Source organism: Lytechinus variegatus, chromosome 3, assembly GCF_018143015.1.
Source record: "Lytechinus variegatus isolate NC3 chromosome 3, Lvar_3.0, whole genome shotgun sequence".
NCBI classification, from domain to species: domain Eukaryota; kingdom Metazoa; phylum Echinodermata; class Echinoidea; order Temnopleuroida; family Toxopneustidae; genus Lytechinus; species Lytechinus variegatus.
In genome coordinates, this window is record NC_054742.1 from 71,101,991 (window position 1) to 71,122,094 (window position 20,104).

General features: G+C 36.2%; 1 protein-coding gene across 2 annotated transcripts; it reads left to right on the forward strand.

Moving 5' to 3' along the window:
• The first annotated feature begins 2,211 nt into the window (after positions 1-2,211).
• Positions 2,212-19,998, forward strand: LOC121411846 (axoneme-associated protein mst101(2)-like). 2 transcript variants are annotated; one of them, XM_041604717.1, is made up of 11 exons: positions 2,212-2,344; positions 3,256-3,470; positions 5,575-5,667; positions 6,292-6,349; positions 7,917-8,009; positions 9,993-10,084; positions 11,959-12,730; positions 15,235-15,443; positions 16,285-16,922; positions 17,272-17,327; positions 18,075-19,998. In XM_041604717.1, the coding sequence occupies exons 2-11, from the start codon at positions 3,351-3,353 to the stop codon at positions 18,260-18,262; spliced, it is 2,319 nt and encodes a 772-aa protein (XP_041460651.1). In that variant the 5' UTR covers positions 2,212-2,344; positions 3,256-3,350; the 3' UTR covers positions 18,263-19,998. The 2 variants fall into 2 exon arrangements, with proteins under 2 accessions (XP_041460651.1, XP_041460652.1); XM_041604718.1 differs by lacking the exons at positions 2,212-2,344; positions 3,256-3,470; positions 6,292-6,349 and having other exon boundaries at positions 5,580-5,667.
• Positions 19,999-20,104: the final 106 nt, after the last annotated feature.

Sequence of the window (20,104 nt, forward strand, 5' to 3'; positions counted from 1 at the left end):
ATACTCTTGGCAATATTCCCTGAAATGAACTTGAACCCCTAAACAAGTACAGGAATGTTTTATTGTTAGGGTCGTTCGGTCGTCGGCTTTACCTTTTAGGACGACCCTACTTCTACACCTCGCGCAAATCGGACTCTAAACACGTAGTGTTGGGGCAAAAAGGACATCCTTTCATTCAATTTGTTTGCGCTCCTTTTTTGCAGTGCGTAGCGTGTTAAATTATTTCCCTATGGAGAATAATAGAAAATACGCAGTTTTTGAGGGATTTACTAAGATATCTCCCAAACGCGTCAACAAGGTGATCTATCAAAACAGAATAGAATAGAGCAGATTCTCACCTTGAACATGATATGATTTTCAGTCAATTTTAGTCAAATTAAGTTCTGTCACTTTTGAGGTTTTTGGAACCTTTCTTGATGATTTTGGAAATCCATTTGTACATGAGCCAATGGGCAAGTGCGGGAAACGAACGTTTGGTGCGACTTCACATTGTTGTAAAAAAATATATACGTCACAATAGACCCTATCAAAAAAAGACATTTTGCAGAAATGCTGTAGATTGCGAATACCTAAGAATGATTTTGATTGGATAAAAAAAACCTCTGTCACTTTTCACATTTGCAAAAGCTTTTGCAATTTTGGTCACTATAGTTTGGCGGCCGGTTCAGCCGATGGCATTGTGTGTACACAGTACAGTACACAGTAAACACGCATAGCTAGGCAACGCAGCGCGTGAAGAATGTCACTATTCGTACAGCGACGACTTGAGTGTATGTTGGATTAGAACCGTACCATTTTTGACCGGGGGGTGTGCAATGAATGCAAGTGATCAAGAAGAGTTACAAAACTGAAGGGAGTGAGAAAACAAGGAAAGTGAGAGGGAAATTTATGATGAAAAACAAGTAATGCAGGAAAAATTACAAGAAAAGGAGAGAAAGGAGAAGAAGTGAAAACACGCAGCTGAGTGCGCTCACGATATGTAAGTTGAACACCCCTGCACCGCAATGTAGCAGCCCGCCACTATACACGTAGACTGCCTGCACGATGCGAAGACAGCGGCGCGTATTAGTGACTGTGCGTTAAACGTCCCATTTCTATGCCTTATAAAAGGAGCGTTTTTTGTACACAACAAATTGATATGATAAAAACTTTTTATTTTTGTTTTATCATCCCGCAAATTCGACCCTAAACACGTAATTTTCTTAGCGAAATAGATACCCTTTTTTTATTATTTTTGTGTTTTTGACACCCTTATCACGTTACGTACGTAACGTGCCCTATCGTGAAAAAGACATCCTTTTTACGTGTTTTTTTGGTCGCGCATGGTATCCACTCGTCAATGTAAGTGGCCCCCCCGGGGGTGTGAGGGTGTGTGTATGTGTCTGTGTGTGTGTGTGGATAATTTTGATATTAACATGATATTGAGGTATTTTTTTTTTCTCTTACAAAAAAGTTTCATATTGTTATAGACATGATAGAAGAGAAATATGGCGGTTTGATTTCATCTGTAATCATTTTTTAAAATATTTGTAATTTAATTGATATTGATATATTTATTTGTTTGATTGTTATTTGATTGTATACATGCAAAAATATTTATTTATATGAATTGTGATTGTCATCTTATTGTTTTGAAAGAGGAAGAAAATAAATATTCTTAAAAAAAAAGTGGATAACTTTGATCAGTAGCGTAATGCCAAAAAATGAGAGGGGGCGAACATGGTATGAAACCAGTTTTTTTTTCAATCGCAAGCAAGTAAAGATTTTGACTTTTTGATACGAAAAATTAATTTTGTATTAGATTAAAATAATATCATTTCACTCTTTCCCCTAGCATTTTTCTTTATTTTTCTAATGTTTAAGCATGGACCTAGTAGGTCGATGGCTTAAGCAATCCATTCTGGACGCCAGTGGCTATAAGATTTTTGGAGCTTTCACCCTGAAAGTAGAAGACCCTGGACCTGACTAGTCTACACTCACAAACCACAAACTTTTTGCTTTCGCATAACGCATGCACAGTCACAGTGCAGACTGCAGAGTCTGAAAAAGTGAGACTATATTTACTTGTATAGTAGTTGCACATAAACAGAGGGTTTAGTTTTCACTCTAGACATCGTATTTTTTGTTAAAATGTAAAAATATGAGTGATTGGCTCAGTGCTTGCAGACTAACGCCTGACCGCCCAGACTACGTATTCAACAAAAGAAGGGGAATCCCCACGCGTCATCGTTGATAGGCGGAGATGGCAGAATTGACAACAGAGCATTCATGTTCGCGATCTCCTCATCGGATTCTGTGTTTAATGTCATAATTTAGCCTCTTCTTGATTTAAATTTGGTGTGAGGTAAGTTGCCATCATCTGCATTTGATTAAGTAAATGTCTTATTCTTTGTTGGCAGCTGTAGATATGACCTGATATTATTTACTTGTTGACTCGATCTGATGAACTTCGGACATATTGACAGGTATCATTGGTATTCATTTTACAATGTTCGTGGTGCATGCATGGGTAGTATTAGTTGCATTCCAGCGCCGTACATATAACTGGTTACGGAGCAGTATCATTACGTGTATTAGCATACTATTTTTATTGCCTTTCATTTAATTTTTTGCTGAACTGAAGGTAGGCAGTCGAGCGTGCAATGCTGGTCTCTGACATATGATGCTAGATTTTGATTATTGTCTGAATGGTATGTTTGAGAATAAAGTTTCATATTATCCACTTCATCCCCATCCACGCCTTGTTTAGACAATGTAAACGTATATCTATGGATGCAAAAGTCAAGTTTTGTTTGGAACTGATTACACTAAATCTACAGTATTATTTGTGTGTGTGTGTGTGGGAGGGGGATGAAAGGTGGAATAATTTTCTTTTTATACTTCATTTTATTCTTCCCTTTCCCCTTATATTTACACCTCCCTCTACTCTTCCCATTTCTAAATTTCCTCTTCTACTACTAGAACATCTACTGGTGTTTTATTCTTCTTTATTTTCTCCTTCATCCTCTTCAATGTGTGTATCATCATTATATTCTAGTTTACCTTTTCTTTCTTATTTTCTTTTCTTCTTCCCTTTTCCTTATCCTGAATTCCTTGTCTTCTTCCTCTGTATCAATTACATCGTTTTTTCTATTCCTTTTGTTGGTTTCCATTGTTCTAATTAATTACAATTTTAATCCTAAGTTTATTTTCTTCATTTTTTGTGTGATTGTTTTGATATTCCATATACATTTATGAAATGAATATCTTTAACAGGTTGATCACGAACACATATCGGTTCCTCTGCATGGTCCAGCTACTAAAGAAGTATCGACACTTTTCATCAGTTTTCGGAGCAGTTAGGTTTAAAGATGAGGTTGATATTGGTAGATTATAAGGATGATAGCTTGTTTGGCAAGAAGGTGTGTAGCGAGAGTGCATCATTCTTCAAGAAACACAAAGAATCTTACAAGAGGATGATAGTTGAACAGGTAAGAAATGTATCAAAACAATTATCTTGTAAAATGGAAATTTTAAAGTCATTCTGCCACTTTATGGGAATTAATTGGGGTTTAAGGTGCTATATTCTGTTTCCAATTAGTATTCATACATTAAATCTACAACTACAGTTTACTTACTTACATCTACTAATATTACTACTACTATTACTAAAACTACTACTACTAATTACTATATACCCAGGGGCTGCGGAATGGTTTTCACAGTGGGGGGGGGGGGGGGTGACCATGCAAAAAATCACAATCGTATGGTCATTTTTACATTTTTGTACATGATTTTGGAAAAAAGTGGGGGGGGGGGGGCGGGGGCTGAACCCCCCCCCCGCTTCCGCGGCCCTGGTACCACCATCACAAACAACGACACTGCCACTGCTTCTACCATTTCTACTACTACTATTATTGCAACCACCACACTACCTCTTCTACTACCACCACAAACAACAGCAACACTAGCACTGGTTCTATACCATTTCTACTATTATTACCACCACCACTACTACTACTACTACTACTTGCTACTACTACCACCACCACCACCACGGACATCAACACTAGCACTGCTTCTATACTATTTCTACTATTATTACCACCACCACTATTCTACTACTAATGATAATACTTCTTCTACTACTACTACTACTACTTCTACCACTACTACTACTACTACCACCACAAACAACAACACTAGCACTGGTTCTATACCATTTCTACTATTATTACCACCACCACTATTCTGTTACTACTACTACGACTACTACAACTAGTACGACTCTACTACTACTACTACTATTCTACTATTACTACTACTTCTACTAATACTACTACTACTATTACTACTACTACCACTGCTACAGGTATATGTCACTACTACTACTACTACTACTACTACTACTACTACTACTATACTACTACTACTATACTACTACTACTACTACTACTACTACTATACTACTACTACTACTACTACTACTACTACTATATACTACTACTATACTACTACTACTACTACTATTATTACTATACTATTACTACTACTACTACTACCACTGCTACAGGTATATGTCATTACTACTACTACTACTTATACTACTACTACTACTATACTACTACTATTATTACTAATACTACTACTACTATTACTACTACTACCACTGCTACAGGTATATGTCATTACTACTACTACTACTACTACTACTACTACTACTACTACTACTACTACTACTACTACTACTACTACTACTACTACTACTACTACTATTACTACTACTATTACTACTACTACTACTACCACTGCTACAGGTATATGTCATTACTACTACTACTACTACTACTACTACTACTACTACTACTACTATTATTACTACTACTATTACTACTACTACTACTACTACCACTGCTACAGGTATATGTCATTACTACTACTACTACTACTACTACTACTACTATACTACCACCTCAAACAACAACAACACTAGCACTGGTTCTATATCATTTCTACTATTATTACCACCACCACTATTCTACTACTACTACTACGACGACTACGACTACTAGTACTACTACTACTACTACTATTCTACTATTACTACTACTTCTACTATTACTACTACTTCTAATAATACTACTATTACTACTACTACCACTTCTACTACTACTACCACTGCTACAGGTATATGTCATTACTACTACTACTACTACTACTACTACTACTACTACTACTACTACTACTACTACTACTACTACTACTACTGCTACTATTACTACTACTACTACTACTACTAAGTCTCTATTACTGCTAATTGGGGGCCATGAACAGTTTCGAAAGTGGGGGGGGGGTGATACCACTTATACAAAATCGCAATCTGGTGGTCATTTTTATGATTTTCTACATGGGGGCTCCCCTCATTCTGTGGCCCATTACTTCTACTGCTCCTATTACTAGTACAAAACTACTCAAACTACTTGTCAGCTTTTGTGATAAGTAAAAAATGTACAAAGACGGAATTAGATTCCAGTCAGTTAATTGTGGTAAATCTTGTATTTTCTTAATGATTGTCTTCCTTTATTGATGTTGCAGGGACGGGACTTCTGGATTTACCTCTCTATTTCTTTCAAGGCATATTGCTTGAAAAATCGTATTCTTTATCTTGCAGGCGCTTCCAGTGAAAAGGTTAGTGATATAACTTCTGAATGTTAATCAGGGGCTAGGGGCAAAGGCATTGAATGTAGGTAAAATAATCTCAATCAATGGTGAACCATGCATATCTCAACAACATAATTATAGTAGAATTATGAAAACTTTTAAGATGAGGGGGGGGGGGCGAAGGGATCAAGGGGATAGGTTAAGAGAGAGAGGGGGAGACAGAGAAGATAGGAACAGAGGAATGAACAGGGAGAAAGAAAATTGATAAAAAAAGAAGAAAAAAGAGGAGAGAAAGAAAGAAAGAAAGAGAAAAGGAAGGGAAAAGGGAAGGAAGGAAATAAAAAAAGAAAGAAAAAATGATATCGAAATTACAAGTAGAACGTGGTATCATTATGAAATGATTCAGTAACATTTTGTCTTTCTAATAATGCAAGTATGGTGGCAGATATAATAAGAGAGGCAGATACAATATCATAGTGAAAGATTGATATCTCAGAGAAAAAATAGAGAAAGGGAAGGTAGGGGGGGGGGAATAGATTCAAATATGATTTGTATTTTTTTATAACAATATACAGTTCTGTGTATTTCACTGTTCTTGATGGATATTTCTGCATCATTTTTCTCCTTTATTTTTTTCCAAATTGAATATAGAAAATTTTTAAAATGATAGAACAAACGCTGGAAGTGGTAGATCAGATGTTAACAAATGGTAGGTAAACTTCATTAATTTTCAGATACAAAATATTTTTATTTGAAGTTAGAAAATTTCACTGGGAAATTGAGTAAGAATGGGAATTCAGTGATTTTTGTCCCCTTCCTCTCTTGGTTTAATAATTTTTTATGATCATATATATTCCAATCATTTGCAGCGGAAGCCAACAAAATTAGGGGGGTCTACCTGAAATTTTGTGATGGACTCATAAAAAAAATTTGACAAAAAAAAAAAAGGTCATACAACCTAAATATTTTTTTTGGGGGGGACAAGAGACATTTTAAGAGGGTCCACCAGAATTTAGGGGGGATGCAGGAAACAAAATTGACAAGCAAAAAAAAAAGGTTATCAGCTAAAAATTTTGGGGGGACTTGTCCCCCCCCCCCGCGCCTATGATTCCAATTGAACCTGACTTACCTAAAAGATTCTTTCTGATATTGAGAGTTGTTTTTTTAATGATCATGATCAAGTTTTTTAAAGTGTGTGGTAAATTTTGATTCTTTAAACTACCATATATCTCTTTACATAGAAAATATGCACCGACAGATTATTTTCGAAAGTGGTGTCCTGTGTTGAATAATTGTATTGTATTTTTAAGAATAATTTCCATTGAATTTTGATTAATTGAATAAAAATTGGATAACAAATAACAAAGTTATTGAATTTTAAAGTTTATCACTATTTTGTGTAAGGTTGTGGCAATGAATAACTAATGCTCTTAATCAGTTGTCAATTCAATATTGTTTAAGTTCTTGGTAGAAAGTTTTTGAATAAACGTAATTTCATATAATAAAGTACAAAAGAACAATGGGATATGACATCATCAGCCCACCTAATGAATATTCATGAAGACATGCCTAGAACTGTTTCACCGGAATAATGCAAATATTTCAAATTCAATAACTTCGTTATTTGTTTTCCAATTTTCACTCTGTTTATTGAGATATAAATATCTTCAGCCTCGACCATCACTTTAAAGGCTTTTTTTTATCCTAATTTGCATAGTAAATCAGTTCCTGAAAGTAATATCACTCTTAGGATCGAGAGTGAGCGTAAGAGAAATTTTTAGCAACATATTGCTAGACCACAGCTGTGCTTTACCAAATGAGCTAATTTACTTCCTCTTGAATCCAATTAGATGTTAGTTTCTACTATTGAAGTGATGAGTACAACTTCAAGTTCCACATTACATGGATGCTTTTGCTTTATATAACATGAGAGGGAATGCATGAGAAAATGAAAGCTCAGATGTATCTTTGTTTTAATACCAGTCATGGTGGCTCAGTGGTAGAGCGTCTGCCTCATGAACGGGAGGTCGTGGGTTCGATCCCTGGCTAAGTCATACCAAAGACTTATAAAAATGGGACCTTCTGTCTTCTTGCTAGGCACTCAGCATTTAGATTGGAGAAGGGTAATAATAACATTAGTATGTTATGCAGGACCCACTGGTAGAGCAGTTTCCTAACTGAAGTGGCTACCCTGGGTATATAAAACATTATTATTATTATTTACTTCTTTTATCACTCAAGTTTTTAACCTATAACTTTTGACATTTCTTGTCCAGGGCATGTCAAAGATGGTATGAAATTGTGTGAGGACCTTATCGTAGTGCATGAATACAGATCTTTCATTGACGATATTCACGGTCAGTCAGTCAGTAAGTACTTCATCAAGTCTTATTTTTGTGAATTTTCCTTTTTTTATCTGTTAGATTTGAGGCCTTCATCAGGATTTTGTTGTAGGCAAACAACAATTTCAAAAAATAAAGAATAAATAAACCAAGTATATCAAAGTGAAAATTTAATTTCAAATCAGTAGTGGCTTGATTTTTACAGTTTTTTTTCATTGTATAGTGATTTGCATATAGAATATTTTCAATTCTTTCATTTTGAGTTTTGAATTTTTATATTATGCAAATGAGAGAGAAAGAGAGATAGTTATGGTATCACACACTCATCATTCTTTATCTTACATTATTTACTGAAACTTTTCTATTTACATTCTATTTAAATTCTAGAAGCACTTAAATATATACTTTTTATACATATATTTACATAAATTCTTATAAAAAATTTATAATTATGTATCATGTTAAATACATTTCCAAATAATTGAAAATAAATAATGAGTGTGGGATACTTGTGTTATGTATCATCGTATGGAGAAAGTATGCAAAAATACAATACCCTTAATTTTTGGGTAGCTTTCATATTTTACATTCAATCTTGGTGAAATTTTCAGTGTAAGTTAAACTTGCTTGATTTTATAAAATCTTTCAAATAAACTCGGCGTTGAAGTGGACCTAAAGCCCCATCACATAAAAGTTACCATTTTTATGGTAACTTTACTATCTAATGGTAAATTGCATGGAATCTTTGATTTTGATTGGCTGATGAGCATTATTACCATGGCAGTTACCATTGCATGGCAAAGTTACCATAATAATTACTTTGCCTTTAAACATATGGGGCCCTGTAGCTTCCATGAGAGAAATGGTTTCTGTTTCTGGCAGAAAATTCCTATCAACACCACTGCCTTTTGTTGCAATATGCCACCCCTGCCTTGGAGGGTCTGCACAATGTGATAATCACCACTAACGTTGAAAAGAGACAAATACTTGTTCTTTGGACCCTGATCAACGGTGACATTGCAAAAGATGAATACACAAACAAAATATGATAATTTAGTTTCGATTTCTGCATGTTCAGTATATGTTGACTATGAACTTAGCATGTGATATGGATATCTGTAATGCGTATGGTGTAGCAAATAACACAAATGGTTTTGTGTATGTTTGCATACCATGAATGTACCATGTACATATTGAATTTCATTCATGAATACCTTTGACAATAGGTCTTACTGTTTACAAATGGAAGCCAGAAATGATATACATGTATGCTATAACAGTAAATTACACATATCCTTTACTTATTACATATGGTTGGTTCACTACATGACTACAAGACTATTAAAACAGTGGGGGAATGCTAAAGGGGAATGCAACCTAAATAAAAACTTGTTTTAGAAAAAAAAGAAAATTCAGACAAGTTGATAGATGAAAATTTGAACAATATCGGATTAACAGTAAGAAAGTTATACATTTTTAAAGGGTGTTAAAATTGGTAATCACTTTACCCATGGAGACTTCAAATTGGCCCCATATGTGATGTCATAGTGGTGTAAGGCAAGGTCTAGTCTTCCATGTACTCCAATACATAAAATGGCTAAAATGTCACATTTTTCAAAAGTTATACTTCAAATTATGTTTTTCTTTCATGAGGACATAAAACAATATACTACCTGGATTATATTTTGATTACTGCCCCAGGGGAATGGGTACTTAGTAGAAAACCACACATCCCTGATAATTAAGTACATGGCCTATGGGAAAGTTGTCCTTGCCCCTTGTCCTAATTTACTTATCCAGTTGCCAATTTGAAATCTATGCAGTCTTAGGGATCTCAATTTTAAAGCAGCCATAACTTTTTTATCGCTTGTCCAATTTTTTTTCTTCAAATTTTCACTATTCTGTTTTCTTTTTTTTTTCTCTTTAACATTTATGACCAAGGCGGGTTCCGGCCCCTTTAGATATGTTTTTTTGCTGTTGATGATAAATATATTCTCTCTTTTTACTCAGTGACCAACCCATTCTATATGTGGGATAGCGAAAAGACGTTCTGCAGACTGTTTGGCCAGCCTATAGAAGAAAAGACTCTACATTTTGTTCAGGTACTAGGTTGAGATTAAGTTGTAATTGCTACTATTTCATTGATAATTGAAAGGGATCATTTTTAAGAGTGTACAGATTATTAGTTGATGCTGATTCATGGCCAAAAAAAAATAATCCAGTAGTAGTAGCAAAATAGTATTTATTAAAACAAGAAACATATAGCAACCCAAAGGCTGAATTACATGAAGTTTACATTGATAAAAATTCGAATTGGTTACTTAGTTACATTTGGATAGTCAAACAATTATTGCTGAAATGGACACATTTTAGTAATAGACTAGGTACAAAGATAGCAGGAATGAAGGAAAAGGAGAAATAGAAGAGGGGAGGAGAAAGAGAGGATAAGAGAAAAGAGAAAGTGATGAATCATGGGGTGGAGAGGTTGGAACGAGATTCTCATTGATATCCTAGTTTCATACATGTCTAGTGTTGAGAAGAATGCAGATAGGACAGGGGAAGAAGGGGGAATGGGTCCTAGTAATCTGAATTAATTTGTTTAGCCATGAAAGTAGGTGGTTTCAGACCGCCTCGAAGTTTGTCAGTTCCAGGTATTCTCTGCTGGGAAATTTACCCCGATCAGAAAATACCAGGTATTTTGGTAATGTGAAAGCAAACTACGCGTATATCCCCGAAAGAAAATACCCGCTAAATAGTAGGTACTTGGCGAAATTACGAGAACTTTCGTGGGGATTTTTCCAAGATCGCAGGTATTTGGTGATGTGAAAGCAAATTACGGGAACTTTTAGCCCAGCGTGTCGTTGGGTGTGGTGCCGTGGGTGGCTGCTGGGCTAGTGATTTTGAATCTTGCGCCTTGCCTGCTTATACCATACTGCGCATGCTCGTAACTTCAGGAACTTATCCGAAGGGGTATGCTTCAGGGCGGTGTGAATGCAGGAATGATTAATGGGTATTTTTCAAAGTTCTCGTAATTTAACGGGGATTCTTGTGATCGAGGCGGTTTGAAACCACCTATATTTAACTCCTGAATATGTAGGGCAATAATCATTGGCCTTCTGTTTAAATAAACATTTGCTTATTTGAAATTAGAGGAATTGTTAGTTTAACTATCTTTTCCTCTATAGTATGCAGCCCTCTAGCAAGGGTTTTCAATTAGGGGGTTCAATTCCTATTCTAGCTTCCTTGGCTGGAAATTTGAAAAGCAAGTAAAAAAAAAAGGGTCATCAGTCTGTATTGTTGGGTATTAATATTTTGCGGCAGACAATATCCTTCTCTCCCCCATCTTTGTTGCTTTGGAAAATTTAAGGGGCTCAATCGAACACCCCCCCCTCCCTTCTGGCTATGGCCATGGTATGTGTTTTCACTTCTCCCATGAGACTTTATCAATGTACATTCAGTTACATTAAAACAGAACTTTGGTTGATCATATCAGGACTGTTATGCTTGATATGATTATGTTGACGTAGAAGTCATTGGCCAAGACAATATTCTTTGCAATGTGGAAGTAGTAGTAGTAATGGAAGTAGTAGTAATAATAGTATAACTTAGAAGTAGTTGCAGCAGCAGAAATAGTCCCAGTAGTAGTAATACCAGTAGTAGTAGTAGTAGTAGTAGTAGTAGTAGTAGTAGTAGTAGTAGTAGTAGCAGAAGTAGTGATAGTAGTAGAAGTAGTAGTAGTAGTAGCAGTAGTAGTAGTAGTAGTAGTAGTAGTAGTAGTAGTAGTAGTAGTAGTAGTAGTAGTAGTAGTAGTAGTAGTAGTAGTAGCAGTAGTAGTAGTAGCAGTAGTAGTAGTAGTAGTAGTAGTAGTAGTAGTAGTAGTAGTAGTAGTAGTAGTAGTAGTAGTAGTAGTGGTAGTAGTAGTAGTAGGAGTAGTACTGAAACTCTTCTCTTTTTCCCCTCAATACGTGTACTCTAGGTGGTAACGACCTTGCAGTACCTACTCCATCTAGGAGGATGCCTGTTTGAGATGCTACGCCGGTGGCTACATGCCGAGGAATGCAAGCAGGACGTCACGATTTACTGGAAGCCGCCCCCTGAAGGACTCTTTCACGTATTTGGAGTAAAATCGCCCACTCTGATTAAAGCTTATACCGTCATCAACAAGTATGAACGGTGCCTGCTCGACAAGACTATGTATGAAGTTACCGAGGAAACAAAAGACGGACGCCATATGGTTGATTTTAAGATTGATTACAATTCGCCGTTGAGTGAAGACGAAGACCCAAGCAAGCAGCCCTGTGAATCGAATAGCGTTGTTATTTCAATTGTAAATGAAGACACGAAGGAAGTCACGAAAAGGGTAAAGTTGAGATATCCAAGATGGCAGACTACCACATACTCGCGTAGTCCCGGCGAATGTCCCGGGTGCGAGGACCATCTGGAGTGCATCCGCAAGCAGGTCATTGACGAGGGCTACGTCCTTCCCAAGGTCTTTGAGGTCTTTTACGAACCTTATTTCCATGTGAAATTGCCAAAGCAACAGACTGAAGCAACTGAGTGTGATGGTCCTTCGAATCATGATACAAACGATCCGAGGGTTGCCAGTGCTAGGAGTAAGGATAAAGGACTATCAAGGAAAGCTCTCAAGCAGATAGGAAAAAAGGAGCGCAGACACCAGAGGAAGAAAAAAGCAGGGGACGAGAGTTTAGACAAAAAAGAAGCAGTAGGGCTTCAAAAATTTGTGGACGGTAAGTTGAAATAGTCTTGGGGTCTCAACTCTCATTGTGAGATAGCCATCTATGACAAATTTGCCATAAAATGAGACTGCTATGAAAAATGTATTTATTATTATCTGTTGAGCATTGCTATCGTAACACTGATGGCCACGTGACCTTGAAATGGGACACAGGTGAGGTGAGACCTAATTTATTGGCTTGAAGAGAATACTCCCCGCCCCCCTCCCTTTCTAGAATACTGGAATCTATTCTCCTGCACAAGAAAAGGATGCATACACAATGATGTTGGAAATCGAGAAACAAGTCAAACTAAGAATGTAGTATCAAGTGAACCAATAGTGGAGGTATAGTAAGGCAGCGCTTCTCAAACGGTGGGCCGCGAAGCTGTCTCAGGTGGACCGCGAGAAGCTCCAGAGAGAGAGAAAAAAAATAGGAGAAAATTAAACTATAGACTTTTCTCAGACCTGTTCGAACATGGTATTTCCGATCAGTCTACTTGGGTCAAACAAAACTGAAGCACGCTTATCATGCACACTATATGGTTTTGAACCATATGTGCATGAATATTGTGTGTGTAGTTAATTAATTTACCGGACATTTGCAAATGCAGATTAGTTCTCAAAACTGTTTGTTTCGAATGTGCTTCAGAGCTTTCTGTTCAAATTTCATGAAAGATTTTTGCCTCAAAATTGACATTTTCTTAAAATTTTCATAAGTGGGCCTCAAAAAAATTCTGAGAGTCAAAGTGGTCCTCGAGTAGAAAAAGGTTGAGAAGCGCTGTACTAAGGGATCAGGGGCCCATTTTACAAAGAGATACAACTGATGTACCTTTGCCATTATGGCAACTACCATGGTAACTTTGATTTTGATTGGCTGATGAGCCCTGTTGCCATGGTAGTTGCCATAATTGCAAAGTTACACCAGTTGTAACTCTTTATGAAATGGGCCTGTTTGGCATAGGACTGTCCACTATGCCTAATATTAGTGTTTTGCCTAGAAAGCCTTTATCATTGCCTCAGATGTTCCAATTGCGACTAAACTTGGATGTTTGATGCAGCATTCAGGAGCAGAGGATAGTCAAAAGATCAAAGGTCACAGCAGGGGTCAACTGTCTTCTTGAGCAATGTTATTTACATATATCATAATAATAATAACATTTATAGGGCACTTTATGCGGGTGTTTCAAAGCGCACAGGTGGGCTGACCAAAGTAAACAATAAATCCATTAATTGAAAAAAAAACATCATGGCCCTTAACTATACCTTTATTTACCGAAGAGTGACAAAACTTGGGTATTAGATTTCTCAGGGAGCTGAAAGTTAGCGATATGTCAAATGTCAGGAGCAGGGGTCAAAGACCACTTTGAGCCCAATTTTCAAATCAAATTTTGATCTCTAATGTCCCATACAATGTTGTCTCTACTTATCGGAGTTTGACCACCATTTGGGTAGTAGATTTCCGCTGTTTGCTAGGCTGACAGAGAAAGGAGAGCTTAGATTTTATCTTGTTTCCAACATTAGAATTCATTCATTTTAAGTTTGACCATCGGTATCAAAAGCACAATGTAATTTTGTTTTTCCTCCCTCGTTTTTCCCCCTCTTTCTCTCCTCCCCCCTCTCCTAATTCTCCTCTCCTGCTTCTCTGTTTCTTCATGTTCTCCTTCTCTCCCACTCCTCCTTTCCTGCCCATCACTCTCCTCCTCCCCACTCATTCTCCTTGTTCTTCTCCTCTCCCTCTTCTCCTCTCCCACTCTTCTCCTCCTCATTCTCCTTTTCCTCCTCTCTCGCTCCTCTTTCTCATTCTTCTCCTCATCCCCTCCTGCTCCTACTCCTCATTCTCCTCCTTCCCTATTTATTCATCTTCTTTTTCCTCTTTCTCCTTGTGATTGAGTCTCCCTCCTTCAATAATTCTGAAGATTCTTAAAGGTCAAGTCCGCCACAGAAAATGTTGATTTGAATAACTGGAAAAAAAAAGTCGGATGTAAAATAAAAAAGATATGACATTTTATGACAAGTTTTGCTTATTTTTAACACAAAAGTGATATGCACAACTCAGTGACATGCAAATGAGACAGTCAATGATGTCCTTCACTTACTATTTATTTTGTTTCTTATTGTTTGAATTATACATTATTTTTTTTACACTGGCAGATTTGACAATAAGGGCCAACTTGATTGAACTAAATAGTATCAAACAATGATCACTCCACATGTTAAGGGAGGAATTAATCATTGTTTCACTTGACAATGAGGAGAAAATTAGAATATTTCATATAATAAATAGAAAAGAAATAGTGAGTGGATGATGTCATCAGTCTCCTCATTTGCATACTGCCCAGGATGTATATTTTGTGAAATAAAGAAAAAGTTTAAAATGTCATAACTTTTTTATTTCACATCTGATTATGATGACATTTTCAGTGTTATGCTTGTAAGATCTTCCTCTTTATATTCAAATCAACTTTTTGTCGGGATGTACTCCTTTAAAGATGAAGTTATTTCCTTATCTTATTTTAGCATGCAGAAAAGTTCCTGGTTTTATTGAAGAGTTAGAGAGGCTGCAGCCAAAGAAAATCGTAGGTGTTCCTTTACCCGAAGGATATCAACCAGAACTACCTAGGCCTGCTCCGGGAAGTGAATGCCGTGTTAGAATACTGGACCCTCAGGGAAATGAAATGGATGTATTGGACAGAAATGCGATTCTTGAGGAAGAAATTCAGAAAAGGGTTTGTATTTTGTGTATCCTACATGTTCACACTTCCCTAAGCAGGTATAGGATATCAGATGATCAGATTTATTTATTTATGATTATATCCTACATAAATTAAATCCTGTATGATGATTAGTTTAAATAGCATCATGTGACCAAACATATTCTCACTATTTTGCGACGATGTGGAAAATGAAACGCCCACCGAAGAAAATGTGCTATTCCGTGACGTCAATGATGGAATAGTCCACTATTCCATCATTGACGTCACAGATCATGCAATTTCTTGGGCGCACGGGTCAGCGAGTTGACTCTACCGGGCAAGTCCCGTGAAGGGACGGCGCAGGCACAAATCCGCGGAAAAAAAAAGTAGATCAGCCTGCGCAGTGCATTATCCAAATTTAAGTTCAGATTAGGAAAAGATGAACTGCGTAGACAAGAGTAGATAAACTATTGTTCTACCTTATTCAGTTATTAAATGTAGGATATTTATTTCGAAAGTATAGAGGGAATTATTTATCCTCTGTTAGTACTGGCCAAATTACTATTTTCCCCTCGGAGCTTCGCCCCTCGGGAAAAATAGTAATGCCAGTCCAACCTCGGATGAATAATTCTTGCTATACTTACTCAAAGCCTGGTATATTTGTATACTAGATATTTTTCTGATAGATTAATATTGTCATCACATAGAAATTCAAGACTACATAGAATGAAGTTTTATAAGTTATTGATAAGAAATGACAAGCAAGATTAGTTGACCCTATTACCTACATAAGTGGGTTTTCAGCATTTAGTATATCCAAGAACTTTTGCAGATGTGCCCATGACATTACAATTTTGTTTGATACTTTTCACAGCTGCTGAAGCAAAAACAGATAGAGGCAGCCAAAAAGAAAAACAATGATGAAGGAGCGACACCAAGCAGAGAGGGAGATAATACTGATAAAGATGGAGATGAAGAGAGGGAAGCTACAGGAAGCAAAGATGAGGAAGAGGACAAAGAGGATGACAGTGACAATTTGACCACAAATTTAAGTAATGCTTCAAAGGAAGAAGAAAAACAGTCCGTTCCCGAGATGAAGCAGAATGAACCTTCTAATATGGAGATGAAAAAGAAGAAAGACATTCCAGATTCAGAGGTGAAGCAAAGTGGAAAGGTCCTTGATGAAAAGCTCCATCAGAATGACCAGCAGCCTCATACAGATCAGAAGGAACAGGTTCCCGGAACAGAGATGAAGCAGGTGGAACAGAATCCCGATCCAGGGGTAAAGCAGATGGAACATGTTCCCATCACTAGTAAAGATCGGTCTGCTAGATGCCTGTCTGCTGAGGATGAGAGAACTGCTGTCAGTAGGCTTGATGATCACCAAGGAGAGGGGTCCGGAACTGATGCCATAGAAATGTCCGATGAAGTCACCGAGAATCATAAACTAAGACAGTGCGCATCATGTGGCAAGAAAGAGGACCAACCAAAGACATACAAGAAATGCCAGCAGTGAGATTTCTTTTACTTTACATTATGTTGACTCCAAAATGTTTCTCATCATTTTCATAAATTTTCTTTGAATTTAATTCAATAAATTGAAAAAAAAAACCTTGATGTATCTTTTTTATTTTATATGTTCATTCTGGATGGTTGGAAAGTTATAAGATCATTCCAATTCATATTCTAGGTTTTCTTTTGTTTTCTTCTTGGGGGGGAGGAATCAAAATTGACTTGTCTATGCCTCTGAACTCACACCCTCTATAGTTTCCTTCCAAATTCTTTTTGCCATTTTTTTTCACCAGTCAACTGTGAATTCAGAATAATGTTGATTTATATTTTTCCACTTTCTTGTTTTCAGATGTCGACAAAAAAAGATCAAGCAGGCTAAGTTCTACTGCAGCAGAGATTGCCAAGGTACTTCTGTCTAATGTTTACATGCATCTGCCCAGCATAGATGGTTGCTGAAGGCTCTGTTTTGGGGTTGTCCTATTGTCCATCTTTCTGCCCCTCTCCCTGTCCCTCCATCCCATATTCATTTTCATAATGACTAAAGAACTTTCAAGGATCAACTTCCAACTTGGGTCATATATCTTTACAAAAGTGACAAAGATCTGAGTAGTTTTGGTATCAGGAGGTCAAAGGCTAAAAGGGCATTACCTGTGTATACATATGCATGAAAATAACTGCAATAATTTACAAACTGAAATACAGATATTCTTTAAACTTAGTAACGTCAGACTTGGCAAAAGTATACAAATTAACATATCATTCGTCTTGCAACAAACTGAAAGTTGATGGCAACTTCCAGTTTTATAGATTTCCCCCTTTGAAAGATATCTTTTGTGTTGCCTTAAACTAGAAATTGACGGTAATACTTCAATATGATGTTGCTATAGTAGTTGCTTGTCTTCATTAAGACCCAAGAATTCTAATCCAGAAACCTGATCACCAAAGACTCAAAATGAAAAGACTTACTCTGTGAGTTTCAGCTCAAGATAGAAGCCTAAGTAAACTTCGGCTTTATTAATTTTTTTTTTGGGGGGGAGAAAGTGCATTATTTCATGTATGTTCAGTCCACAAAGAAATTATATAGTATACCTTAAAGTAACCACTATCTGTGTGTGTTTTTTTTTCTTCCCTATTCTGTATTTTCTATCCCAGTACAAGATTGGAAACGGCGCCACTGGAAGGAGCATCTAGAGAAAGAGCCAGAGCCTGAGCCCAAGCCTAAGCCCAAGAAGACCCCAAGAGTGGTGACAAGCAATGAGCCGCTTGTGGATATGGATGAGGGCTATATGATTATAGGTTTGAACACTTTGAACTTCACCAAGTTGGATGATGTAGATTAGGCATTTGAAAGGGAATTCTATAAGGCATAGAAAGATTAATAAGTGGTAAGCTACGGACAGCCAACTATGGAAACTCTGAAATTGCAAATCAAGGACAAATCCTAAAATCAAGGGCAATGGGATATTGCAAGAAGCTTGAGTTGAACGCAAATCAATTACAAATTTGCATTTAATCAAACGCTCAATGGGAATGAGTATGTGCTTCAACTTGAGATTCAGTCTGGTCCAAGCTGGTAATCTATAAAGCTCAATGCAAACTATATGATCCGTTGCGATTAGATTCTCAAAGATACTGCAATGGCATTTGATATCATTAAACCTATAAAATATTAACCCTTTGAAAGCTGATGTTGCACATTCATACAATTGACTCCCCTTGATTCAAAGAAATTAACATGGTAAGAATTGTCAATATCATTCCCCAAAAGTTAATTCAGCATGCAAAGAGTTAATGATCAAATTTTCTGAATAGTAGTATGAACACTGAAATTGAAATTCCAGTCTATTTCAAACCTCCATGTAGGGTTAACGCAAATTCAATTACAAATCATAATGACTTCATCATCCACCGCAAATTTGAACTGATTTGGGATTTTACTCTGACCACAAGGCTGGCAGCAAAGCAGAATTATGATTTCAGTATTCCTAGTATTATGCCAAACTTTAAATAAAATATCATTTGATGGAAAATTCAATTAATTGATAAATCATGCCAGACAGTGTAGTGTGTACTAGGCTTTAAGCACCAATTTCTAGTTGCTGAGGTCAAATGCCACTGGCGAGTCTGATAAACTAATTAATCATAATTTTAACTTGGAAACAAAAGGGAAGTAAATATAATAAAGCAATATGAAATTGGCATGATTTATGAATGGAAATTTATTTCCTTGTAATCTGCTGTGAAGTACTATATGCTGTAATTAAGTATTAATTCAGTAGAAAGATCCATTTTCCTTGTGACTTTTTTTTGTTGCCCTTATCTATTGATTCTTCAAAAATTTTTTTGAGTAATGCATTTTTTTCTTTTTCAGTAAATACTTTCCAAAGTTTTCATAGAATAATGTCCAACTGTTAGCAATGAATGTTTTTACTCACATCACTTTATTACTTCATGCAGTTGTGCTGATCATGGTAAATTCTGAAGTCTTTTTAGTAATGTGCAAGTATGTTATGCTGATTGATTTGGAATATTATATCATTTGTAATAGAGAAATGCATTTTGTAGATTCAAATCTGATTGATGTTTCAACCGCTTCAATTTGAAAGTTTTATTCTTAGAATATTGTATTCCAATTCACCTTGTTATCCATTGACAATACTAACATAGATTTAATTGTATTTATTCCTTTGAACTCTTCAAAGGGATTATATTTCTTTTCTTTTCAATTCAATTTCTTCTTTCATGATCAATTGATATAATTTGTACTGTATGAATTTCTAAAATTAGTCAGCTGATATCTTTTAAATGTGATGTGATAACTATTTTCTGTGAGAATTCGATGTCCTCTGTATAAAATGTATTGAATCTACGGAAATTACAATTTCCGAATAAGTTTGTTGATATAAATGTGTAAATATTTTGTATTAGAGCATAGTGCAGTCAGGAGGTGAAAACTCATTGGCAATTGATTTGGTATCACAGTACATAGCCCACACTTCTGATATATTTGAAATGTACAAAATCTTTCATGAAATTTTCAGTACTAGAATGGTTATCTTAATAAAATGCAATTAAATACTTGATTTCTCATAATTGATTTCATATTTGATTTAATCGGTGTGTTGGCTCAGTTGGTAGAGCGTCCATCTCAACCGGGAGGTCGGGGGTTCAAACCCGGCCGC